The 26,973-nt window shown below is 48.9% G+C and overlaps 1 protein-coding gene across 8 annotated transcripts; it reads left to right on the top strand.

The window, feature by feature from the left end:
* Positions 1 to 743: 743 nt before the first annotated feature.
* Positions 744 to 26,477, top strand: UBN1 (ubinuclein 1). 8 transcript variants are annotated; one of them, XM_054843164.1, is made up of 18 exons: positions 744 to 762; positions 1,471 to 1,897; positions 3,506 to 3,592; positions 4,566 to 4,661; positions 4,943 to 5,077; positions 5,501 to 5,604; positions 6,305 to 6,743; positions 10,269 to 10,339; positions 11,650 to 11,779; positions 11,971 to 12,089; positions 12,495 to 12,623; positions 13,532 to 13,675; positions 16,704 to 16,754; positions 17,932 to 17,974; positions 18,309 to 19,535; positions 20,910 to 21,162; positions 21,477 to 21,566; positions 24,023 to 26,477. In XM_054843164.1, exons 2-18 carry the CDS (start codon positions 1,658 to 1,660, stop codon positions 24,073 to 24,075), a joined length of 3,411 nt encoding a protein of 1,136 aa, XP_054699139.1. In that variant the 5' UTR covers positions 744 to 762; positions 1,471 to 1,657; the 3' UTR covers positions 24,076 to 26,477. The 8 variants fall into 8 exon arrangements, with proteins under 8 accessions (XP_054699139.1, XP_054699142.1, XP_054699137.1 ...); XM_054843167.1 differs by lacking the exon at positions 744 to 762 and adding an exon at positions 811 to 900 and having other exon boundaries at positions 20,910 to 21,024; XM_054843162.1 differs by lacking the exon at positions 744 to 762 and adding an exon at positions 811 to 900.
* Positions 26,478 to 26,973: the final 496 nt, after the last annotated feature.

The following is a 26,973-nucleotide window of genomic DNA, read 5'->3' as shown; positions in this document are numbered from 1 at the left end:
AAGACCACTGAAAAATGATGGACAGAGGTCCTGTGCTGACATCAGCCAGCTCCCCTGGTGCCCTGCGCTGGATCCCACCACCCCCCACAGCCTTACGTGCACCCAGCTGGAGCGACCAGTCCGAACGTGCTCAGGGTCGGCATGGAGTTCATCATCTGCCCCGTCACGGCCTTCCAGCTCCGGGGTCTCAGTGCTTACAGCCCGGTTCACAGCTCCCGCTTCTTTCCTGCTCTGCCCCTTCCCTATCCTTACGTACGTCCCTGACGTTATACTGAATCCCGCCAAATACAGCCGAGCTTGTTTCCCCATCCCGGGCCTAGGAGGAGGAGGGTGAACACACATCCCCGGAGGCAGGAGCGTCCACCTCATTGATTCCTACCCGGCTGCACCGAGCGCTGCTCCGTAAGGGAGGGGGCCGCGGGCAGCTGCCGCCCCTCAACCTCCGGTGCCGGCCCGCGGCCTCCGAACCTCTCCCGGCTCCTCCCCACAGCGCCCGGAGGGACGGCAACGCCGGGTACGGAACCTCAGCGCCCGCCCCGCCGGGTCACGGCCCGGCCGCCCGTTAGCGCCAGCGGAGCCTCAGCCGCTCTCCCGAGGCACGAGCGGGACGCTGCCCCTCAGCCGCCATCTTGCTGCTCCCTCCCTCCCGCCGCCGCGCGAAGACTGCCGGGACGGAGCGGCACCGGCAGCGGGGATAGGTCCGCCCTCGTCACGTGGGTCGGACCGGTCGTCACAACGGCGTTCCTCCGAGGCGTGACTGCGGTGAGGGCGTTGATTGGGTGCGGGGCGCGCGGCTTCAGCGCGAGGGCAGCGCCCCCCGTATGTGACGTAGGAGCGGGGCTCGGAGACGGCCCGGGAGTCAGTTGGCGGCGGCGGCCGCGTCCCGCAGCGGCGGTGGCGGTGAGTGCGGGGCGGCCCTGCCCCTTCCCGCGCCCGGCCCCGCTGCTCCGCCGCCCCCGCCAGGCCAGCGCTCCCCCCTCGGCACCAGGGCCCCGGTTCCCCTCAGCCCCGCGGCCCGCTCCCGCTCAGCGCGGCCGCCTCGGTGTTTCCTCAGCACCAGGGCCCCCCTTCCCCTCAGCGCAGCCACCCCCCCCGGGCTCCCCTCAGCCCCCCGCGGGTGCCGGGGCCGGGGCCGCTTTCCCAGGGATAAGAGGTGTCCGGGGCCTCCGTGCAGCGGGAGAGCCGCCGGCCGGAGCGGAGCGGAGCCCTGGCCCGGGGCGGTACAGTCCAGGCCGGCGTTTCTGCCCGGGGCTGCCGGGCCGTGTCCCAGCAAGTCTGGTGCGGCCGTTTGGTTTCCTCGACAGCTGCGTTTCCTTCGGCTCTGGGAAGTGGAGCGGCGTAGGGTGAAGACAGAGACGGGGAGCGGGGGGAGAGCAGTGAAGGTGTGGGGGGCTGCCAGCATCAGGGGGAATTCTGGTTCGAGGACTGACTTCTTTCTTTTCTTTCTTTCTTTCTCCTTAATGATTGCAGCAAGCGCTAGCAGCGCAGGCATGTGTCATTTCCCGAGAAAACTTCAAAATTAAATGGCTTGTTCCACTTCCAACATCCTCAGTTATCGTTAACCAGCCGCTGACACCCAGATCTGTGCAGCTGGGGCAGGCCTGTTATGATGCAATGGGAACTATGCCATGACGACTGGTAAGATTTGGCCATAGCCATGACCGAGCCCCACAGGGTTTCGTTCACCACTCTCCATGGTCCACTGAGCAGCAGCTTCTTGAAGAAGTCTCGGAAGGACGATGGAGAGCAGCCCCAGGACTCGGAACCAGCTGCAACAGCCGTTCGAATCACACTCACTCTCTTCGAGCCGGATCACAAACGTTGTCCAGAATTTTTCTACCCAGATCTTCTGAAGAGTTATCGAGGGAAAGTAAAAAGTGGTTCTTCAGGAGACAAGGTAAGTGTCCTTGCAGCCTGTGGGGAATGATGCTCGTTTACCTTGAAATTGCTTGATTAAAAGTGATTTTTGGTACCTGGCTTGCTAGCTGCTATGAGGAGCTCTTTTCCAAAGAGCACCCAAAGGAGAGACGCTTCCACACTATGTGGCTGCATCTTTTTGGGGACCCTGCTCTACAGCACGTGAATGCTTCCACCTTGGTGTATGGCATCTCTTCCTGTGTGGTGGACGTGGCACTTCCAGGTGTTGCCTGACAGTTCTTTTGCCTGTTGAAACCCATTTCTCAGGATATGATGACATGCAAACTTCTGTAGTATCTATGTTTTGTCTTATGGGTGTTTTTCTATGAAAAGAAAATTGATTGGGTTCTACTCATTTTTACTGTTGCTCTTCAGAACTGTTTAGCAGTCAGTGGATGGCTCATGCTGCTTTTTTTTTTTTTTTTTTTTGAGAGTCGAGGGAAGCAGAGACAGGTACAGAACTAGCTGAGAGCACACCCAAAACCTAGAGACACTCTCAGAATCAGAGAATGGTTTGGGTTGGGAGGGACCTTTAAAGCTCACCTAGTCCAACCCCTCTGCAGTGAGCAGGGACAACCTCCACTAGCCCAGGCTGCCCAAAGCCCCATCCAACCTGGCCTTGAACACTGCCAGGGAGCCAGGGGCAGCCACAGCTTCTCTGGGCAACCTGGGCCAGGGCCTCAGCACCCTCACAGGGAAGAATTTCTGCCTCACATCCCATCTCCATCTCCCCTCCTGCAGCTTCAGGCCATTCCCCTTGGCCTGTCACTCCCTGCCCTTGTCACCAGCCCCTCTCCAGCTTTCCTGTAGCCCCTTTGGGGACTGAAAGGGGCTCTAAGGTCTCCCCAGAGCCTTCTCTTCTCCAGGCTGAACAAGCCCAACTCTCTCAGCCTGTCTCCATAGCAGAGGTGCTCCAGCCCTCGCATCATCTCCGTGGCCTCCTCTGGACTCTCTCCAACAGCTCCATGTCCTTCTTGTGCTGGGGACCCCCAAGCTGGACACAGCACTGCAGGGGGGTCTCAGCAGAGCGGAGCAGAGGGGCAGAATCCCCTCCCTCGCCCTGCTGGTCACGCTGCTGGGGATGCAGCCCAGGACACGGTTGGCTTTCTGGGCTGCCAGCGCATGTTGCCGGGTCATGTCCAGCTTTTCATCCCCCAGTACCCCCAAGTCCTTCTCCTCGGGGCTGCTCTAAATCACTTTGTCCCCCAGCCTGTAGCTGTGCTTGGGATTGCCCTGACCCATGTGCAGGACCTTGCACTTGGCCTTGTTGAACTTCATGCAGATTGCACTTGTCCATCTCTCCGGCCTGTCCAGGTCCCTCTGGATGGCATCCCTTCCCTCCAGCGTGTCGACCCACCACACAGCTCAGTGTCATCAGCAAACTTGCTGAGGGTGCACTTGATCCCACTGTCTGTCATTGATGAGGCTAAACCCTCTAACTAAACAATACTGTACTTAAATACTGCAGTAAAGTTTGATTTGTCTGAGCTTCTGCCTGGATGTGCTAGTGGTGATGGGTTTAATGCGTGGGGTTTTGGTGGCAGTGTGACAGGATGGATTCTGATGTTTTTGTCTCTCATTTCTACAGAAGAAAGACCCTGCTGATCCCTTTAATGATGACGAAAAGGAAAGGCATAAAGTGGAGGCTCTTGCTCGGAAGTTTGAAGAAAAATACGTATGTTTTTCTTTTTTCTGTTATCCCTTAGAATGAGTAATGCTGTTCAGCTCTCAACAAGCAGTATTTAATGGTCACTGGCTCTTATGTTCTTGTTCTCCTGCAGTCCTTTATCTTGGCTGGAAGTTGCTGTTTTCCACGTTCCTTTCCTGTTTCAGGGCTGTGGTCCACAAAAATAGTTCAGCTACGTTCTTAAATCAGATGACAGTCTGATTAAAGCGAACGACGTTCACACTTGTAGTGGCAAATGTCGTTATCTTAATGTAACTTATATAAAATTTAATTTTCTTAAGCGAAAATTAATTTCTAGGCCTTGTAGCTGTGGCACAATGTCATCTGTTAAGTCTCTAAGTACGGTGCTCTGGTGAGTTTGCTGCCCTTAGGACAGTACCGCGCTGGGTAGCGTGAGAGATGCTGATCTGTCTTACCCGTTTCCTTGCTGTTCTTCCTCTCGCTTTACTTCCATAGCTGGCAATAAAACTACATTATGTTTTACAAGTGGTAATTCTGGATAGCGAGCTGCTGTATTGTCTTGTGATACGAATTTGACCTACGGGCTATCCTAACGCGTTGTGTGTATGTTTGATGTGTGTAGTACCGGGTTTGTACTAACTGTATGGCAGTGATGGAAGAACGATCCATCTCTGCGCCAGCAGAAGTGCCAAAGGGCTGCAGACCCAATTCAGTGCAAAGTCTGCTGGCATCAAGTCAGACTGCCCAGCAGGTCAGTGTTTCCTTCCATTTGGCTGCACCGGTTTTGGTTCTGTATGACAAGGCCTAAAACTGGCTGTACCATACCCTGAGATTACAGTCTGATGTGAGTTAATGCTGGTTTGGTTCTGCTGCTGCTAGCAGCAAAAAAGATCTCATTCTCTTTTCTGCACTGGAGCCAACGCCAGTGTCCTGTATCAGGGCTATCCTGGTGGTAATTGGAAAAGAAAAATGAACACACTGTCAATCTTTTGTTGTTTAGGGTGGCAAGAGGCGTAGAAAGGACCGTATTCAGGACTTGATTGATATGGGGTATGGATACGACGAATCTGACTCCTTCATTGACAATTCTGAAGCAGTGAGTACTGGGGCAGGAGAGAGGGTGGTTAAAGGGGCTGCCTGGGGGGCTGAGCTGGCACCTGGGGAGAACCTGAACTGGGCGCAAGAAAGGAGTGTGCCAGGGCTAGGGAATGAGAGCTCTTGCGGCGACTGCGCGGCAGGGGATGCTGGTTAGCAGGTGTGCCCGCAGCCCCGAATGTTCTTGGAGGAGCACGAGTCCCTCCGTTCTCCAAGCAGCTCAGCTACAGAATAAAGTGACAAAGCTTACGGCGCCAATAGATTGTTCTCTGTTATTTCCAGTATGATGAGCTTGTTCCGGCTTCTCTTACTACGAAGTATGGAGGGTTTTACATCAACTCAGGAACACTGCAATTTCGGCAAGCATCTGAATCTGAAGATGACTATGTTAAAGAGAAGAAGAAGAAGTGTCCCAAGGTCAGCAAGCCAGCTTTCTTGATTATTTCCTCTGTTAGAGCTTGGTGGGTTTGCTGCGTGAAAAGTGTGACTCTGCTGGGAAGCTGGTGCTCCTCTTCAGTGGTGATGTCTTTTGGAGACAGCCCTGTTTTCACAATGCTGAAACGAGGAGGCTAAAAGGAGAAACAGCGGGAGCACTTGGCATCCCTTCACCTTTAGTGATAGGATTGTCTCTAGTGTAACAGCTTGGTGCGCTGTGAAATGCTGAAGATGGTGCGTGCCAGAACCGAGGTGATAGATGTCTGGGGTTTGGGTTAACGTGCCCAATGGGGAAGGAGCTGTTCTCAAATTCTTGGGAGAGGGCCCAAAGTGCCCATGGGGGTGCAGGTCTGATTCCAGGAACAGGAGACGCTTTGATTGTGACATGGCTTTAACCCTCTCCAGAAGCGAAAGTTGAAAGATGGAGGTGAAAAACTGAGGAAGAAGAAGAAAGATGAATCTTATGACAAGGAAAAGAAATCCAAAAAGTCCAAGTTTCCAAAAGCTGGGTAAGGAGGAGGAGGGAACGCTTGCTGCTTGACACCTTGCTTCAGGGTTACAGGGGGCATTGTCTGTTGCAGCGGGGGGTGGCTTGAGTGCATGCTGCATAAACACCAACAGGTAAACCAACCCCCCTTGCTTCCAAGGTGGGAGAAAAAAGGCAGCTGACAATGAGGGAAGGAGCACAGCTCTCCAGCAAGAGTGTCCAACCAAAGAGGGGCACAGCTAGCTGAAATGTTGGTGTTTCTTGGAGCTCTGTTTAGGCACTAATGGTGGGAACGGATATTGGAGAGCCTGAAGGGAAGGAAAAGGAATTGGCTTTCCAGGTTTTAATAGGTAAAAAGCTTCAAGCTGCTGTCATGCTAACTCTCTCTTGCTTCAGTTCCTCTGCACTAGTTGTTTGTGTATTTCCAAATCTTCCTTGCTGGAATAATGCATGTAGCTAAATAAGAGCATAGCTTGGTGGAGACGGTTTAAGCTCCATCATCTCTCTGCAGTGAGGAAGGACAGCCTCCTCCAGGCTGAACATGCAGCAGGACCTTAAGAGGCAGTAGAATATTTTTCCTGGTGTGACTGGTTAAGGGGCTAAGACTTTCTAGGGGATTGGTGCCTATGGCTGAAGTGAACTGGGATGAAGGTATCCTCCTCTCTTCCCCTCCATCTTGTATTCATTTCACTTCCCTTTCCTCCTCTGTACTTTGTTTACAGCTTTACAGCGTTAAATGCAAGTAAGGAGAAGAAGAAGAAGAAATACTCTGGTGCTCTTAGTGTCAAGGAGATGCTGAAGAAGTTTCAGAAGGAGAAGGATGCTCAGAAGAAAAAAGATGAAGAGCAGAAAGCAGTGACTCCCTCACCAGCAGAACCTTCAGCCCCGAGGGAGGCGGAGGCAATGGCTGACCCTTTGCTCTCTCTCTTTGGCCACGCCAGTGATAACGACTTGCTTCAAGCAGCGACGGCTATGGACTCGTTAACTGACCTAGACCTGGAGCGGCTCTTCAGTGAATCCCCAGAAGGGAGTCCCTTTCCGGATGTGGAGGATGGGAGCGATCCTATTGGGATGGGCTTGGAACAGGATTTCAAGCAGCCGCCATCCCTCCCAGAAGGCCTGCCAGCCCCTTTGGAAAAACGCATCAAAGAACTGGCTCAGGTATGGCAGTTCATTGCGGGGCAGTGGGGTTGTGTGGTTGCTGGAGGGGGGACAGCTCTGCAGGGTTTGCGTAGCTTCACCCAGAGACAGAGCAAGGTCCAGTGGGGAGTTTTGCAATGCCAGGTGGGATCACACCTTTGTATCACCCAGTTTTCTCTTATGGCCAGGTCGCTTTCTTGAATGCCTGGATGTCAGTTAGTGTCAGTCCTTGGCCTTGTTACCTGTTGAATCACTGAATCCCAGGCTGGTCGGGGCTGGCAGGGACCTCTGGAGATCATCTAGTCCAACCCCCTGCCAAAGCAGGATCACCCAGAGCAGGTTGCACAGGGTTTGGAATCTCTCCAGAGAAGGAGACTCCACAACCTCTCTGGGCAGCCTGTCCCAGTGCTCGGTCACCCTCAGAGGGAAGAAGTTTTTCCTCATGTTCAGATGGAACTTCCCATGTTCCAGTTTGTGCCCGTTGCCCCTTGTCCTGTCGCTGGGCACCACTGAGAAGAGTCTGGCCCCTTCCTCTAGACCCCCACCCTTTAGATATTGATAAGTGTTGATGAGACCCCCTCTCAGTCTTCTCTTCTCCAGACTAACCAGCCCCAGCTCTCTCAGCCTTTCCTCACACCAGAGATGCTCCACTCCCCTCATCATCCTTGCAGCCCTCCGCGGGACTCTCCCCAGTAGTTCCCTGTCTGCCTTGAACTGGGGAGCCCAGAACTGGACACAGAACTCCAGATGTGGCCTCACCAGGGCAGAGCAGAGGGGGAAGAGAACCTCCCTCGACCTGCTGGCCACACTCTTCTCTATGCCCCCCAAGTACCATTGGCCTTCTTGGCCACGAGGGCACGCTGCTGGTCATGGAGAGCTTGTTGTCCACCAGCACTCCCAGGTCCTTCTCCGCAGCGCTGCTTCCCAGCAGATCAACCCCCAACCTGTCCTGGTGCCTGGGGTTATTCCTCCTTGGGTGCAGGACCCTACCCTTGCCCTTGTTGAATTTCATTTGGTTCCTCTCCGCCCAACTCTCCAGCCTGTCCAGATTAAATGTAACAGTATCCCACCTGTCCATATTTTTTCTTTACCCCTCTTGGCAAAGTATTGACCTGATTCAAGAGGTAATTTCCAAAGTCAATTTAACATGAATGAACTTCAGATGTGGGCTAACGAGGCTGAAGGACAAATTCCACCGTAATAGTTTTAATGTGCTGTGATGGTCAGGACAGCATCTGTGAAGTGGCATGCAGTGTTCTGTATGTAAAGTAAGTGGGTGCAGCTGGAAAGCATTACCTGTTCTCCAGTGTGAGAAGGTGTGAAAAGCCCTGTAGATGGGGCTTGAGGATTTGTTAGAACTGTTTCCCATGTCATATGCAGGCAGGTGCCTTCACTGAAGCATGGGTACAATTTGGAGTCTTCCACATTGGAGCTGCGTCGCTGGCAATTTGGGTTCTTTACCCATCTTCAACATCTCAGTGTTGGGGTACTGTTTAGGGAGTGAAACGTCTTGATTTCTAGAAGGAGGATCCCACGGCTGTTCACCAGTAGATCCTCCTGCAGCTGGACTCCTGTGGGACTCACCCATCTTCTCCAAAATGTTGTGACCCGCTTTGGGAAGTGCTGCACTGGAGAAGCAGAAAAGCATTGGGTGCTGGTCAGGGATCCATCTCCTGGCATGGCAAAGAAGTGCTCTTTCAGACTTGCTGTGGGCCTTGGGTGTGAGAGCTGTCACCATCAGCCTGTCAACAAATTCTGTGATGTTTTGTTCCTGCTAATACCGTTGCTTTTAAACTTTGATTTTTAACTCATAAACAGTGCTCTTAGACTTGTGCCGTGGTGTGTGTTCTGCCTTTTGGGGCACATCAATTTACAGCACCTGTTACTTAAGCATCTTGTACTTAATAACTCCTGTTCCTAAAGCTGAGCTTCTGTTAAAGATAACTCTGTTCTGCTGAGAAATTTTAAGTGTGTATAGTGCTGGTGAGCAGACAGAGAAGGATAAATTGAACAAAATATTGCCACAGCTGATAAAATGGAATGGGCTCTTCATGGATGTTTCTATTTGCTATTCAGGCTGTTAACAGAAAACACCGAAACAGCTGTTTCTGAACTATATCTGAGTTAAAGGAGAATATTATGGAAGCTCCCATGATATCCAGTTAATTGTTATGTTGCTGCAAGACAGTGTAATAGCGGACTACCCACAGATTTTCCTGCTTAGATTTCTCCTGCTGCTGTGTCTCTTGTTGCCGGACCATGTACGTTAAGAAAAGAAACCAAGGAGGAGAAATACAAGATTTAACAAACTGAAGCCTCTGGGTCAGCTGGGATTTTGGGACATGAACTCTGTTGCAGGTGGGAAGGAAGAGGTGCCATACCTGTGTCTGAGAGCCAGGTCTCTTCCATCCCAGCAGGTGGGAGCATCTCCTGGGTTAAATGGAGCCTCCAGACATTTCCTCTTCTACTTGAACTGATTCGACTTTAGCCCTCTTCTTCCTAAAAGAATTTTCCTGTTGAGGATTCTCTTTAGTGTTGAGCCTTCTCCTTTGATATCACCAGCTGTCTATGACCTGCTTCTGACAGAGAGGGATGTACGCCTTCTGGGCATAAATTAATTGCTTACCAGCCTCAACCTTGGAGTGTTAAATCAGGGGATTTCAAAATCATGCCCTTCTCTCCTGGTCTGCTTTCCCTTGCGAGGAATCGCTAACTTGATGTGGTGCCTTGTGGTGAATCCCAGTTTTGTTTACGTCCCCACGCAGAAGAGACTGAAAGCTCTTGGCAATTTTCTACTATCTCGTTCATCTCTTGGAATTATTTTCCTGCTGGACGTATTTTTCATGGGTGTGATTTTTGGGCAGTGCTGTGTGTGCTGCAGTCATAGCTCAGGAAGCTTCCTGAACAGGATTTTTTTAATTTTTTTTTTTTTTTTTTTAGTTACCATGGTGTTGATTGGAAATAACTGCTATGCTTTCTGTTGGTTTCTTGGCTTAGTGTCCAGATTGGTCTAGAAAGCCTGGTGATAAGTATTTCTGACCCTCGTTAAACATGACTAGGATGATCTTTCCTGTTCCAGGGACAAGCTCTATGCTCATATTAATCTAACAGCTCTAACGTGAAGTTAAAACCATGCTTTTCTCCCCGTGGGAAATAGGCCAAAGAAGTCAGTCGCCCCCAAGCCATCTTCTTTACCCCGTTAAATGCAGGAATCTTCACTCCAGTGTAGGAAATCCAATGCACTGCTCTCTAGTGCATCCGGACAGGGGAATCTGGAATGGGGAGGCCTGTGGGCAGGACATGGTCTTAACCAGTTCAGATGGCAGGGCTGGACTTGAACTGAGGAAGTGTAAGCAGAGAGGACATAATCTGTCTTCTGTCTGTCGATGTTAGCCCATCTACAGCAGGTGGCTGGTGCAGAGTTTGGTGGAATAAATTTGTGCCATGTTTTACAGTATTTCTGAAGTGGTTTAAAAACTACTTGATTGCTATGTCAAGTCTGTATCTCTGAACTGATGATGACTTGTGTTATTTGCTAATTTCCAGGCTGCCAGAGCCGCAGAGGGAGAAGGCAAACAGAGATTCTTCACTCAGGATATCAACAACATCATACTGGAGTAAGTGCTGCCAGGAGAAAAGAGTGGGAAAGGAGAATATTAGGCAGAGCGGTTTGGTAAATTCAGGAGGAGGTTTAGCAGGAGTTGTGGGAATGTCCTTATACAGGTCCTCCATGCAGAACATGCCTAGGATAACATGAAAGTCTCCTAGAAATGGCTTTCAGTTGAGATATGATGTATAACTGAGGTAAGAGAAAGTTGGAGGGAATGTATCCAGGCCTCCTGTTGTCAAGATGATGCTTGATATCCGTGACTTAAATTTGGTCACTTGACCTGCGATGATAGCTTGATACAAGAACAGTAAATCTCTCCCTGTCAGAGACATCAGGCATGTCCTTTGCTATTTAAGTTATATGCTGTATGGAATATTTTATAACTGGGATAAGGCTGCTGGGTTCAACTGGCTTTCTGTGTGAATTGGAGGAACTCCATTACTACTCTGTGTTTTCTGAGTCCCTCAATTACAGAATGCCACTGTTGCTTTACGCAGCTGTTGATAATGGTTTCATTCTTCTTCAAGTGCCTGGAGAAGGCTGATGAATGCACACAGCTTTGTGATCATCGCAGTGCGATACTTACACAGAGGCTTTAATTTCATTAAGGTTTATCATGGCACTTGAAGGGAATTGCTGAAGGGAAGTTTGGGAGTCTGTTTCCCTCTCGTTTCAAGTGGTGATTACCACCTTTCAGCATTCCAGTGCTGACTGCACAAACAGTCCTAATCTGTTGTCAAACTGATAACTTGAACCACATTCAGCAGAGATTTAGATAGATTTGTACGACTTTGCTGTAGAATCAGTTAGGGGTTTTTACACTTCTTATTGACACTGAGCAGTGGCCTAAAAAGCTGGCGTCCTCAGTTATATATAGCTGTGCAGATGGGTTTGGCACATGCCAACCTCTCTAACCTACTCACCGGGAAGTAAGTTCAAGCCCAAGGGGTAAAGTTTGATTCTATATTATTCTGAGCTAGACCACCATAGTATCTGACATAAGCAGTGTGTACCTCTCATTTCATTGCCTGACGCTCCTGCACTTCAGCTTCCCAGAAGAACTGCAGAATAAATGAGACTGCTGACGTCCTTTTGTTCCTTTTCCAGATACTCTGAAACAAGATTAAAAGTCATAGCTTGGGATAAAGGGTTCAAGTCTGTTAATTCTAAAATCTAAAGAACAGTCATGTACTTTGGCTTGTGCTTTGTCCCTCTCTGCCTGCCTTGAGCTCCCCAGGTTGCATCAGAGTTGCATTTATGTTCTTAGAGAACCCCTGCACGGTCCCTGGTCAACGCTGTGTCTGTCTTGTTCCGCAGCATCGAGCTGCAGACGCGGGAGCTGAACAGCCAGATCCGCTCAGGGGTGTACGCCCACCTGGCTGCGTTCTTCCCGTGCAGTAAGGACACTCTGGTCAAGCGCGCCCGTAAGCTTTATCTCTACGAGCAGGTGAGTGAATCTGACAGCACAACCCTACCTTGTGTGCACGTTACCCCTGATCTCCAGAGCACGGTTGTTTAACGTGGCGGTGTCGTCTGCTGAGTGTGGTTCAGGCACCGCATCTGGTGGGTGGATTCAGAACAAGTCTCCACCTGCCAGATTTGGTGTGGACCTTCAGTCTGGTCTGTGCTGTGCTCTAGGGTGGCCGATTGAAGGAGCCTCTGCAGAAGCTAAAGGAAGCCATTGGAAGGGCCATGCCGGAGCAGATGGCCAAGTACCAGGAGGAATGCCAAGCCCACACTCAGGCCAAGTTTGCCAAGTAAGCTCCTCGTTTGCTCATTAGGCATCTGTAGCCCTTCTCAGCAGGTTCCCTGTGACCTGTAGGCCGCTCTGAAGAAGTTTACCACCTATTTTTGTTCTGTAGTCAAAAATCGCTGATGGGCATTAATTGGCCTAATTATGCTGTGTGAGTTCTTTGTGCTATCTATGGTGATGCCAACTGCAGCAGCACTGATGGGACCAGAACTTGGCTGAAGTGTTTTTGCCATGTCTTTGGAAACATGGCAGTCAGAGAACAGTAAGGCTGGAGTAGTCCCATGGTCTCTATTACACAATATTGGGAGGTTTCTTAATCTTGAGCACAACAGTGTCGTTCAGAGATACTTAATCCTGTCCTTGAGTCTCCAGGATAATGACTTCTGCACTATCTGTGTCTCCATTTTAGGATGCTGGAAGAGGAAAAGGACAAAGAGCAGCGAGATCGAGTTTGTTCTGATGATGATGAGGATGAAGAAAAGGGAGGGAAGCGCGTCATGGGACCGCGAAAGAAATTTCAATGGAATGATGAAATCAGGTTTGCATAATTTAGATATTAAGTGAACCTGTGACTTGTCTTATTCTATGCAGTTGGAAGTGAAGCATTCCAGTATGTGTGTCCTGTTTTCGGAGCAGTGCTGATCATCTGTAGTAATGGTCAGCTTGGACGTTTGTGGCAGACTGTGCTGTTTGTCGAAGCCACTATTGCATTTATTAAATCTCACCCTTCTATACATTGCAAAACTAAGCTGATTTCAGGCACAGGCCAACTCTGAGACAAATGCTGAGGAGCCTCTGTGCTGAGGCCAAAAGAGAGGGACAGATCTTTGGGAAAGGAAGGAACTCAGCTGAATTGCTGAAATCCTACAGACTGGACTCTTAGTAAGACCAGATTTGTGGCTGTGAAAGCAGCTAAAGCTAACGGGGATTGCTGCCCCTGGCAGCCCGGGGTCTGGCAAAGAACAGAGTGCTGGGTGAAGGGGAGAGTGACGAAAGATAAAATGAGCATCAATCCTGCTGTCTTTTTCATCTTATTCTGTAAAAAATTGGGGTGCTGCTCCATAGATGGCCGATTCATTTACAACAAAGTAAGCTTCTCTTCCTGCCTTCAGTGAGAGTGCCTGCAGAGAGGTTCAGTTCTGCAGTTGTGGATGGCACCTGTAATTCTGGCACTGATTTACTACCTCAGCTGTTTCAGGAGATGAAAATGGGAAGGGGGTAACAAGGCTTTTCTCCCCTGGCGCATCGATGCGCGTGCACACGCAGAGCGAGGAACGTGCCTTTCCCTTCCTTTTTCGTGCGGAGGCAGTGCAGGGTCAGTTTTATTAGTAAGGTGTTACGCAGAGCCAGTCTTGGTGTATTTATCCAGCCCTGGATAAACAGAATGACCTCCAACTGGGGAAAGTTAATCCACGTAACTGTATTTGAAATCTTCCTGTTCTTCAGGGAGCTGCTTTGCCACTTGGTGAAGATTAAGTTGGATGGTTATGACCTTGACAAGAATAAGGCTCAGTCTCTAGAGGATTATGTGAAGACCTTCCTAGATGGAGAGGTGAAGCCCCTTTGGCCAAAAGGCTGGATGCAGGCCAGGTGAGCAAGAATCAAGTTGTCCTGCAGGGATTCCTTGTCATAAGGGACCTCTGAATTAGGTTATTAGTCCTACCCCTGTTCAGAGACTGGCTAGCTTCAAAATTAGATCAGAGTGTGCAGGGCCTTGTCCTGCGGAGTTTTGGAAATCTCCAAGGAGGGAGATAACCCCAGCATCTCTGGGCCCCTGTTCTGGTACTTAATCACCCTTCATGAAATCTTTTCTCCTGATTTCCAACCAAAATTCTCCTTGTTGCACTGAACTGAATATTCCTTCTTTTTCCTTTTTACTGTGCACCTTTGAGAAGGGTCTGGCTCCATCTTCTTCATGGCTCCCTGCCCCTCCTGCTCTTTAGGTAGTAGAAGAGTGCCATTAGATCCCTCCTTGGTCTCCTCATTTTCCAGGCTAAGCGAACCCAGTTCCCCCCCAGCTCTCCTCATATGCCACTTGTCCCTGTTTCTCAGCTGTCTGGGTGGCTCTGGGCTCTCTCCAGTTTGTCGACATCTCTCTCGTATTGTGGGGACCCTGAAACTGGATGCTGTATCCAGATGTGACCTCACAAGTGCTAAACCAAGGGGAATAAGCACTTGAACTGCTGGCTGTGCTCTTGCCAATACCTGCCAGTACATAATTAGCTCTCAGCAGTACACCCTTGCAGTGGTGGCTCATGTTCAGCTTGTCCACTAGGACCCCCGGGTCTTTTCCTGCAAGGTTGCTATGTAGCCAGTTGGCCCCCAGCCTGCGTTATTCCATCCCGGGTGCAGCACTTAGTGTTTGTCTTTGAACTTCACAAGGTTTGTGTTGGCCCCTTTCTCCAGCCTGTCCCGGTCCCTGTGAATGGCAGCCCTGCCCTCCAACATTTTCTCCCCGTTCCCTCTGTTTTCATATCACCCTCAAACTTACGGAGAGCACAGTCCGTGCTGTCGTCCAGGTTGTAAATGACAATGTTGAGTAGTCTTGGCCCCTGGGTTGACCTCGGATGGATGCCACTGGCAGTAACAAGTTACAAGGTAGAACTGGGACTGAGGTGAGGCTGACTGGCCTGTGGTTTCTTGCCTCTGTATTACAAAGGATCGCTTTAATCTGTCTCATGAAGGATACATTTTTCAGACGCTTTGGGAAGTTTTTCCTAGAGTATTCCCAAAAGAAAGCAAAGCAGAAAGTTTTAGGGGCTCCGGACTTCCAGTAGACACATCAGAGAGCAGTAAGTAGGAATTTGGTGTGGTTTTCTTTACCCTATCTGGTGTCTTCACTGCTGTTTCCTGCTCTTTCACGCCCTCCATCATCCATGCCATTGAGCTAGCAATTGCAGAGCGCCATACAAATTGCAGAGAGTCATTCTGCTGGGACTCTCATCAGCTTCTGGCCTGCTTTGTTTTGCTCAATAGTTTTAAAGAAGGACAACTGTACAGTCTTACTGCTGGAATCTCGATCTCTTTGCATTTAAAGAGCTGGGCAGTGCTGTTATCTTCTCTCTGCTGAACTTGCTTTTTGGGTTTCGTGGGGAATAAAGGAAGAAGTAGGTACTGGTTCTTAAGAGCAGTAGGTATCAGTAGCACATTACAGATCCATTTGGAAAAGTCCATGGCCACGTGTGGTGGTTGCATGTTCACACGAAGTACAGTAATGCGCGTGGTTGTAGTGTGTTGTTTTAGTGTATGGGAGCTGAACGATGGCATTAAGAGGTGGGTGCAGATACCTACTTAGTTAATGAAGATGTTACTAGCTTGGGGGTCTTAGCTTGCCAAGTTTAAAAAACTTTTTTCTTTAAATAAAAGGAAATTAAAATCTTTTCCCTCTAGTTTGTAGGCAAAACTGTTCTTAGACATACAGATGTTCACCTAAGACTCGGTGTAGGAGGCCCTTCCATTGAAGTTAACTACAGAATGACTGACTAAAATGCAGTTTTCCTGGTTGCTTTCCAGTGGCTCAAGGACAATGGTTTCTCCTGCTGGTTCTTGATCGAGTTGGACTTGATGATCCTTATGGGTCCCTTCCAACTTGAGATATTCTATGATTCTATGACTTTGTGGTTTAAAGACAGAAGATAGACTGACAGCCACACAGGAGGGGAGGAATCGGCGGCACTGGGAGAGTTGTAAACAATTTTATGGACCAGTCAGCTTGATTCACTGTCATCGTGATCACAGAAGTTCGTTGTTAAGAGGAACTTGAAGATGAACAGAGTAGCGACTTTGTGTATGAGTTCAGAGAGGCCTTGCCATGATTCCGTTTTCTCAGCACTAAAAGGCAATTAACAGAATATAAGGTTAAAATAAGCTTCCTTTGTAAAAGAAAAAGGATGACAAAAGTCTTTGTCAGGCTGTTAATAGCAGACGGGAAGCACATTCCCCTTGCCAGTACCGAAGGTGTATTTATAAACTTCTCACCCTGACATCTAAGGCGGCAGCTGGTTTAGGTGAAATAGCATTTGTGTGAGGTTCTGGTTTACGTAGCCTCAGTAGTAATGGGCTTTGGCTGAAGCTCTATTTATTGGTTGTGGTTAGTCAATTGTTACAGAAACGGTTGTGCTGATTTAAGAAGTCACCTCAGCTGTTTGCTGGGGATGCAAGGGCAACAGAGACACGCAACGTGCGAAGGCTTCTCATCCATCTTGTTGTATTGAGGCAGGGGAACGTAACCTTTCTCTCTTGAAGTTGGTGAAGAGCTCTTTTATGATCTGCCAGCTCTTGGAAGATCTATGGCAGCAGTAACACCCAGTTTGAACAATTGTACTGCCTCTCCAGTTGGCTGTCAGCTTTTTAAGCTGGCAGAGCTTTTTCCTTAGTTATTGTCCAACAACTGCCTTAATGGCCTTTCCAGCGCCTACAAGCATAGCTCCCCAGAGAGGGAATTGTGTGGGGGAGTTCAGCAGGATTTTCCTGGAAAAGGGATGAATATTTGTTTGCTCTCTGTGGTTTTAATTTCACTAAGTCCCCTGCTGTACTGTGCAGCTCTGTCTCCAGTGATCCCAGCTACTCTACTGGGTCTTGCTGGATATCACTTCTCATTGCTCTCTTCCCTTCTTAGGACACTGTTTAAGGAGAGCAGGCGTGTACACGGACACCTCACATCAGTCCTGTGAGTATCGCGCAGCATTCCTTTGGAGTGATAACTGGTGAACTCCGTTCCCTGGGGCCTGGGTGGATCGTGCAGGAGCACCTGAGCTTGCTTGGCTCCCATCAGATAGTTTGGCGCTGCTTCATTTGGGGAAGGCGTAGGGAGAAGAGTGGTTGGTTTTGCGTGACGTCTCCTAACGACAACCTTCCTGAGGTACTTTAGCCTTATAGAAAGCTCAAAGATAAGAACTTTGAAGCCAGGTTGCCTCCTGGCCTTGTTCAACAGACGAGTCGGGCCTCTGTGCTAGTCCCTGGGAGGCAGATGAGGGTAAAATGGAGTGTGATGCCAGCAGTGTGATTATTGCTACCTGTTCAGTCGGTCCTTACTGGATTCTGGATTCCCTCTTTCTTGTTGCCTGGTTAAAGGAGGGGTACAGTGAGCTCAAGCTAGCGAAGGTGGGTGCAACAGGCTTGTGGGTGGCAAACCAAGAGAGCCATCGGAATCCAGCTGGGCAGGTGCTTTAGTGCCAAAGGGTCTCATGGATCTTGCTGGCAGTCTGTAATAGATGATGATACGGACTTAGGCTGATGTCTGTTTGACAGACGGTCCTGTTCTTGGCACTGGATGAGCGAGGGGAAGTGTGAGGAGTGTGAAATAGAGCGTAGAGTCATCCTTCCCTCAGCCATACAGTTCCAGCAGTTCAGGGATGTCTTGTACCAGAGATTGCATCTGACCAGGCCAAATGCGCTATTTTCCGTGGATTTGGCAGATGCTTTTGCATCCTTGACTTCTTCTGGGAACCTAAAAGAAATGTGTAACTTTTTTCCAAAACAGTCTCTGTATCAGTTTGTCTCTGGGTGTTCCTGTAGTTAGGTCAGCAGTGGGTTCCTGTAGCAGCTCCTAGCTCTGCAGCCGGTGCAGGACGTGTCTGTTGAGTGCTTTCACTGCTCTGCTACCATTTCAAGACTCTGCTCTGCTCCCTAATTCATTCCCCTGTGAGGGAGTTGGGGCTTCCTAGAGCAGCAACAAATGTCATACAGTTTTGAATCCTAGCAACCTGAGATGCTGCCTCTGTTCCCTCGGTTCTTTGCAAAAGACTCAGTGGATCATCATTAACAGGGCCCAAGTGTGCTCCCTAATTGGATGCTTCCCTGTGGGCATTCAGTGAGCTGTGTTTCTTTTGTCTCCCTCAAAACAGGGCGAAGAAGAAAGTTATAGCTCCTACTAAGGTGAAAGTGAAGGTGAGTTCTTTGTTTTCTGGTTCTCATGGTTGACATAGACCAAGAGTCAAGTGACTGCCAACTTAAATCCTGTATTAGAGCCTTGTATCTATACATTAGGTACAAGGAAGTTGTACTGTGAAATAGCTCTAGTCAGTATTGGGCTTGAAAAAAACACAACTAGAACAGCAGCTAAAATTGATGGCAGCAGCAGTTGGGAGGGAGGCAGGGGGCCAGCAGGCACAGAATGTGCTTATTCTGCCTTTTATCCCCAAATTGGGAACCTTCCCTTCCCTTCTCAGCAGTAAACCCTACCTCTGTTCTGACTCTGCCTTCTCCTGTGATTTTGTTCCAGGAATCTTCCTGCAAGCCAGATAAAAAGATATCGGTTTCTGTTCCTTCAATGCACTCAAGCAGCACCGTAACTCTGTCTTCAGAGCCCCAGGGAGGAGCTCTGGGCATCAGTGCCCAAACCAGAGAACTTCTGTCCCTTGGGACAGCCCAAGCAGCCAGCAACACTGGCACTCCTGCTGCCTTCCTGGATGACTCTTTGGATGAGGACTTAATTCATAACCCCACTTCTTCCCTCGAAGCAGTTTCCAGGGAACTGGCTGTGCTGAACAGCAGAGCGGGAGGGAGCCCTGACTTTACTCTTCCTGGAGCTCCAAAAGCTCCACCAGAGAAGATCCCAACTCTTGCATCCTCGGAGGAGAAGAGGACATTTCCAAAGTCCAACCCTTCCCCTACATCATCCTCTGGTTCCCTCCAGTCTCCTCTAAATTTCCTGGCTGAGCAGGCCCTGGCATTGGGCCAGTCTTCTCAAGACAAAAAGACGGAGAACTCTAATTACAAAGAGCTCTCCTGCCAAGCCTCCCCCAGCAAAATCCTTCCTGATGCGCACCAGGCTAAACAGAAACACCACAGCTTGGTCCGGCCAAGCCACGGGCCTCAGACCTCCACCCCAGTGCCGGGTTCTCAGGTGAAGGTCTTTCACTCAGGCAGCCAGCTACAGAAAACTTTCACCTCCCCGGCTCCGTTTGCCAAACTGCAGAATCCCAAGTCCTCCTCTCCATTGCCTCAGCGCTCCCTCCTCCAGCAGGTCAAGTCATCAACCAAAGCTCAGAGCTTCCATTCCTCTGCATCACCAGGCAGCACCCAAAATGCCGGCAGCTCCCACAAGAGCCCAGGCTCATCCTCATCATCTCTCAGCTACGCAGGAAAGCACTCAAGTGGCTCTAGCTCTTCAGGACAATCTTACAAATCGCCCTTTGTTTCTGGTTCCCTCTCCAAGCATGGGGCCTCTTCCAGCAGCTCTTCATCTGGAGCTTCTGCAAACCAGGGCTGCTCCTCTGGGAGTTTGCTGCCCGGTGTGCAGACCCCTTCCTCGGGCCAGGCGTCCAGCCGCCCCTCCTCAAGCTCCTCGGTGAAGAAGACACCCGTTTCGCAGAAGCTGACTCTGGTGGCACCTCCTGGAGGTTCAAACGGAGATTCTAGCGGAGGCACTCAAGGGGTGGCCAAATTGCTGACCTCCTCCCTAAAGCCAGCTGTTGTTAGCAGCACCGCATCTTCTACCTCTGTGCCGGTAAGCAGGGGTGCGCTGGCCCAGCTGAAAGTCAGGAGAACGCGTGGCATTGTGCCGGGCAGTCTCCAGACTTGTTCACACTTGCTGTAAAGTGATGACTTCAAAAGAATTTCCTGAAATTCTTGAATGACTGTCTGGATCTTGGCTGCTTAGGCTAGGAAGTCCTGGCCTTTACCATGAGCTTGCACTGCAAGCTTTCATTTTCAGCTTAAAGTAACAACTAAGCAAAATACTGTGGTACTTTCCAGACTGCAATTTTTGCATAGGCTGCGTAATGTTCCTGCCCTGACTTAGTGAGTTACGGGGACAGGAGGGCTCACATTTGGGTCAGGAGGAAGTGCAGTGAGGCAAGTTATCACGAGAGTTAAAAATCATTGCATAAACTAAAATTATAGCGATCAATTTGTTGTTAGTTAAGTCTGCAAACTTGGCCTCCCTTCAATTATCACAAGTAATTTTAGAATTATTGCCACTTTTTTCATATCTGACCTATAGAATAAATAACCTGTGATACTGGGCTATAAACTCAAAATGCCTACGCAGCTTGCTTTGGTGGTTATCTCTGTCCACTTTCTGTTGCTCCCCAGTTATTCCATAAGCTACTGAAGTGATGTTTGGAATCAAACTCAGTGGCAAACTATGGAATTCAGGGTCTGACAGTTCATTGGGATACAATGTCGCATGAAGGACTCCTGGGTTTCCTATACAGGCTTGAGTTACTCAGCTGTTGTATTTAATGGTATAAGGGCCTTAATTTTCATCTATAGCAAAAAAGTAATCGCTCCTAATGCTGTTGTATTAATTTGTTGTTTACTGCTCATACCTGCCTTCTTTTGTGGTATATGGAAAGAGCTGGGCAATTAAATGGATATATTTAAATGGGTCTGAAGAACGTGAGTACTGCTCAGCCCATGTACCTTGCCTGTTAATGAGATAGAGAGCTGAAAAGCATTTCCCAGTGCTGTCTCTCTCCATGGGAGGGATCCCAAATAACATTCTTGGGTGCAGGGGTACACTGAACCGAGTTGTCAGCAGTGATACGCTGCCAAAAGCGAGTAGGAAGCAATCCTCCTTGGAACTTGCAGGCAATGTGTAAGATTTTCCTCTGCCTAATGGAGGTACAGTTCTAGAGTTAGGGAACAAGAGAGTGAAATCCAGTAAGGTCATATTTAGAAGAACATAATAACATCCAGCAGCGGGATTGCCAGTGCCCTGGGTATCTCCAGATGACCTCACGAGTTGGCAGCTCTTGGGTCCTGGCTGGGAGAGTGCTTCTTGCAAGGAGGAATTCTTGAGTGCTCCATGTTTTGCAGTTCTTCTTTAAGCATGCCTTGGCTTTCCCACTGCTGACTGACTTTTTCTGTTGCCTTTCAGAAAGGAACTAGTGGAGCTGTGCTGCTAACAAGTTCTTCCTCCTTAAGTGTACTGGCTCCATCCTACAAGTCCAGCAGTCCAAAGCTGCCAGCTGCCCTGAGCTCCGCCCCATTAGGTATTATCTCTCCTATTCATTCCTTCCCTCTTCATGTCATCTCCTTCAGTTCAGACTCCTCCCCAAAAGCAGGAGTATCAAAGGATGCAATAGTTACGGGCCCTGCTCCAGGAACTTTTCACCATGGCCTTGGCCACAGTGAGTACCTCCTGCTCACGCATGTGCGTGTTACTTGTGCCTGTGCTGTCAAATAACAACGACGCCAATGCTCTGCTGTGTTAACCCATTGCAGACCAACCCATCTCTCCTGCTGTTGCTTCGTGCGTTTACATCTCCAGCAGTTGCATTTGGAGAACCTTGGGCACATCCCTGGAGCTAGCCTGGAATTCCCAGTAGCTGGAAGCTGAGCTATAGGCTAATGGCTGCAGCTCCTCTGCTTGTTTCTGTCTTCAGTGTGTATTTGTTCTTTTTTTTTTTTTTTTCCCCTCTCTTTTCTTTGTTTTTCTCTCTAGGTCTTCTAGCTGGCTTGCACTCCAGCCCCCACCATGCAGCGCCACTCCCACATTCTGCCCTGTCCACTCATTTACCGCAGAGTTTGCCAGGTAACTTGTCAGACGGTCGTGTTTGTCTTCTGCGCCGTGAGTCGTCCTGTATCTCTAGGGGTAAAAGCAAAGCAGTTGTCCGCGTTGTCTGACCGGTGCGGTCATCGCTAAAACCCGCGGCCTCCCCGAGGTACAAAGTGAGGCGTAGCCCTCGTGTCCTCTCCTGTGTAGTTAGCCAGGGCAAACTTGTGTGTTTCTGGAATGATGCTTATACCAAGTGTTGGTTCCTGGAGGTACTCAGCTTTGCTGCTTGCATCGTGGTGAAGAATTATCCTTCTAGGATTAAAGCTGTGCGTGTTTATGCACGGTCTGCTAGGACTGCCCAGGAACGCATATTCTGGGTCTGTGGAGTTTTGTTACTGGTGACCTATATAAAATGTGTCAGACCAGAACGTCTTGTGTCTGTGCGCTGAGCTAATTGCTTACATCTCCTTCATGGCAAGTTTGTAGTGTAAATGGAGACTGCTTTACTTGGTGTTGACAACGTGATGATTTTGCAGTTAAGCCTGTTCCTGCCCCAGTTCGATGCTTGTAGAAGCAATGCATAAACCAAGAGGTTTCTGAAGAACACCTTCTCTGCTTGTAAATGGGGTGCTGCCTGGTGGGCTGGGAGCGTGTGTAAATACGGTAGCACGCTGGAGGAAGGAGAAAAGTGAGGGGGATCCGTGCAGCATTCAGAAAATTGAAATGGAGGGCCAGGAGATCGGACTTATCTGCTTCGGGGAGTCGCTTATCCCATCAGTAATTTCTGCTTTCTCGATCGCTTCAGTGCAGTTCAGTGCCACTGTCTTAGTACCTGCTCCTGTTGTGATTGTCGTACTGGGCAATACGAGCCTGAGGCAGGAGTGGATGTGCTCGCCTAATGCTGTGGCACCGAGGCTGTTAGGTGTGTGGACAACCCGCTGGAGTTGATGAGGCCTCCCGTAGCAGTCATGGGGTGAAATGCCCTTGACTGCTGAGCACAGGGCTTCTTTCCTGAAGAAAGAGCGAGCTGTGCACTGGTGAAAATTCAAAGAATTTGTTGTCTGTGCTTCTTTTGCTGAAGTTTGTCTGAGGTGGGTTGCTCTGCCACTCCAGTGTAGTAGAGCAGAAGCGGCAGCAATCACTGGTGTGACAGACCCTTCCTTCCTGTTTGTAGATTCACAATTAACTGGAGAGTGAGATGATTGATTTCGGTTTGAACGTGGGTTGTGAAACGTATTCTGTGTCACTGAGAAGGGAGTTCTGTGTCCTGTCATTTGAGGGCACTTAGAGTAGTTACTGGAGTGTCAGAAGCTGCGAGTAGACAAGAGGTAACTAGGAATAAGCGAGGAAAACGTGACCATTGAGACAGCTTCAGCAGGGACCTGCTTTCTCACCTGGTGTTTTCACATAGAGATTGGAGATGGAGCTTAGTGCTATCATCTCTGGGAATAGTATCAGTTGTGGTGCTTTGTAGAACACAGGAGGTATTTAAGCAGTCACCCTAGTTTTAGAATGTATTAATTTGTTTTGTGGCATAAACTGGTTGGCCGTATAAGCAGATGGCCGCAGCTGCGTTGCTGTGTCTGAAAGCTGCGAGGCCTCTGGTGCGCTGGGAGGTTGCTGCAAATGCAAGGAAATGGTGCTGTCTTAAATGAAAATGCTTATACCAGCATTCATCAGAAAGCGTTTGAGTGAGAAGCATCTGGTGCTTGCTTGTGTGGTGTTACCGCTGCATTTGCTGGTGGAGGTGCCTGTGTGCTGGTGCTGTGGTGATGGTCCTGGCCGCTTGCTTTAGGAATGTGACGTGCTGGGGCTGAGCTCTTGCATGGAATGAACTGTCCTTGTCCTGGAGGAGAAGCTGTTGCTACGCTGCTCGGTGTCACTGCTGCTTAACTGCACATCTCAGTACACCCATTTGTTCATCGTAGTCTGATGGTAGTTTTAATTGCTCCTTGAAAACTTTTGCTTCCTTAAACTTCCTTCCTTTTTCTCTCTTCAGTGCACTTGCTCTTTTCCCTCCATGTCTGTTCCTTTCTTTTACTTGGCGATTAGATTCCTGTGATTCCAGTTGCTATTGGTGGGCACCTAAAGCCTTCCTTACAACAGCAAAGGTGTACTAACGGTGTTATTTCAAACCACCTTTAGATGCAAGGCAGCAAGTACCATGTATTTCTAGTTTCCTGGATGGGGAGACACGGTTGGGTGGCTTTTAGAGAAGAGCATAGGCTAGCTAGTACACCAGCAATCTGAATCTGTGCCGTGGTGCTTTTGCTGGGAGGCCACAGGAACTTCCCGTGTCCCTTACTCAGGCGCAGAGGCAGGCTGCTCCCAGGTGTAAGATATCTCCAAGCACATCCTCTTAACCCCCGATTCCCTTCCCTGGAAGGGAAAAGTAGGTCTTTCTGTGCAGAGAGATCTGGCCGCCCCAGCTGCACGCAGCTCCGTGGAGCTGATGCTGAACCCCCTTCCCATTTGGTTTTATTTTCTTCCAGATGCTTCTCAGCTTCACGGCAAAGGGTCCAATGCACAGCAGCGCAAGTTGTGACATCTGCAAGGAGGGGAGCTAGAGCACACATAGGATAAACCCAAGAGGAACAAGTCATGAACTTTGGATACCGGCTATGTCTTTTTTTCTTTTTTTTTTTTTTTTTTTTTGTTTTGTTTCCTCACGACAACTGGAGAGACTGAACCGCAATGAGGAACTCATTGGTGCGTTTGCTCAGAGGCTTTCAGAGCTAAGCCCCACGCAAAGGGCCACTTTGAGCCATGCCCTAATGAGAGAAGGATTTTGTAGCACTGTTTTATTGCTGCTGCCCGTCACGCATTCCCCGGCACTGGCAGGAGCTAGAACTCGCAGGGAGACTCGGGTGGCTTGGCTTTCTTGCAGTGGATCCCCACCCACCTGTGTCTGTATCTGCCAAGTACCTCCAAGTCCAGTTGCCTCTGTGGTCTCCCGGTGGAGAGTATGAAAGGTGCTTCTTTCTTCTGCTTTGGATTTACTTGGATAATTCTAGCACTGCCAGTGCTTTATGAAGACATTTGACTAACTTTTCAATTGTACTATAAAACTGTGCTACAGATAATTGGAGGACTTAACGTTTCCTGTGTGGTGAATCTACCGAACCGCCTGATGTTCCCCTCTGGAGGAGAAGGAAGACTCTTTAGAGAGACATTTTTAGATGCAGTCACTGATTTTGAGAATTCTACGTCTTTAGTTTTGGGATTTTTTTTTCCTCCTGCTCAGTTTTATCTTCATTACCATCGAATGCATTGGATTGAATGGGACGCTTCTCGGCATGTCACGTGTATAGGAAGACATAATTCCAGTGCCTTTTATGGTGGAGCAAGAATGGACTAGTGACACACATTTCAGCCCTATTTTGTGTGCTCCTCAACCCTTTTTTAATCATTCTGTATTTAAAATGTATTCTGTTTTATTTAATAGAGCTTTTTATGGTTGCACATCAAAAAAAGAAAAAAAAAGCTGCACTGTCTGGACTTCAGTGGTGTCTTGGTGACTGCAAATGCAGTACCACATCCAGCAAGAGCACCAGTTCTTACCGAGTTTGTGCAAGCAGGTTCCAGACCCTCCCCTAAAGCCATTCTTTCCTAGGGTCGTGAGTTATGATCTCTTTGGTGGGCAGAGGGAATGATCTAGATCAACCGAGGTCACTACTAGTCAAATGAATTCCAGAGAATAATATTGTTCTTCTTGATGATTTCTGCACTAGGATCATGTGCTTGTCACAGCTGCAGGAATGGGGACCATCTAGAATTGGGGTGTGTCTTTTCAATTTTTTTTTAACTCTTAGACCTTCTCCTGAGCACACCCTTTCAGTCTGTGCGTAGCTAAGGGCAGGCTGTGGTTCCAGCTGAGCTTTTTATGGGGTTTGATTCCCCCCCCGCTCTTCCCCGAGTCTGCCTTTTCTCGGGCCCCCACAGCCACATCTGAATCGTGCAGTTGTAGTGCTGATCCGCATAGAGTTTACTGGTATTTCAAGCAAAAGCTTGCAGCCTTCCTTCTCATGCTTTAGAGAAGGATGCTGACGCTGAGTATGCCAGCAAATATCTGCTTTAGTTTTCCCCGGTTTTGGTAAGATCCAAGATGGACTGTTTTCAATTTGAGCTGATACGTAATTTCCCAAGATTAGTGCTTTGTTTGTATTAAAAAAAAAAAACAAACCAAAAACCAACAAAAACAAAAGCAGCTCAGATTTAAAATTTGTTTACAGAAAATACCTAGGTTGTAGCAAAAGAGCCAAAGACAGAACTTGTGTTATTAAAACTAAGCACAGCAGTTATTGATGGACTCTGAGCAATGGATGTCACTTGGTTCCCATTGAAGGCCTAATCCTGAGAGGTACTTTGCACCTTCAACTTCCTGTGGTAGCTGACAGAGACCTGGCAGGATAGGGACTCTCAGCGAGTGACTCGAGGTACTGGTTTTACTCCCTCTCTTTGCTTTCACTTGAATGCTTCTGTTGGGAAGCACCCGTGTGTGTGGCCAGAGCAGAATGCCCTCCTTCTAGGAATTTAGTGAAGCCTCTTGCCTCAGGGAAATGTTTATTTGGTGGAAATTCTGTGGGATTTTTTTTTTTTTTTTTCTTCTTTACATGCTATAATGAATGAGTGAATGGTATGGAGCAGAGTCACAGCAAGGCAGAACCACGCAGAGACCCGGCAGCTGATGGGGAGCCAGGAGTCTGGCATCTCTGCCTTGACGAGACAACTTGCAACGCTTTTGTGACGGTGTGGGGAGGCGAGGCTCCCACGGCACGCACTTAGTATGGCAGTTCCTTTCGGGTGTAAGAGCTGCGGTTTACTATTCTATATATTTTTTTTTTTTTTGTGTGTGTCAGGACTGTCTTGCTGAAGATGGTGGGGGTGGTATGAAAACTGTTAATCTTGTACAGAACAACTGAATAAATTGTTTCAAAGTTTCCAAAATGCTTTTTGCCATTTCCTTACCTCTAGTTTCATGACTTTGTTTTCAAGAATTTGTGTTTCAGCTTTGAACGATCATTTCTTGATCATCTCTTTCTTGAGTAACGATTTTTTTTTTACTGTTTTAACTAAAGTGTCTTATGTGGTAAGTAAATTACAGCTGTTTCTAGCCATTGTGGGGGTAGAATTACATATTCTTGTTCAGCGTGCTCCTGCTGATGCTTGAAGTTGACATCTGCTGGAAGGAACACGTGAGGTTCAGACCCTGGAGCAGCAGTGTGATCCTGTGTGATCCTTTCGTTCACCAAGGTAAAATAATGGATGGATCTGCAGTGAATGCTTAAGGCTGCTTTTGTTGATGGCAGAGTTTACTGGTGTTTGGGTTTTAGCTGAAATTTGGGAAAAAGAAAAAGAACGTGCTCTAGCTCTGGAAGCTCCTGGCACACTCCCAGCGTAATTCCTGGTTTTCCTGCAGCTGCATTCCCATTCATTAGTGCAG

This window comes from Grus americana, chromosome 15 (assembly GCF_028858705.1).
Source record: "Grus americana isolate bGruAme1 chromosome 15, bGruAme1.mat, whole genome shotgun sequence".
Taxonomy (NCBI): Eukaryota; Metazoa; Chordata; class Aves; order Gruiformes; family Gruidae; genus Grus; species Grus americana.
Note: the sequence above shows the minus strand (reverse complement) of the source record. Positions and strands in the feature narration are given on the sequence as shown.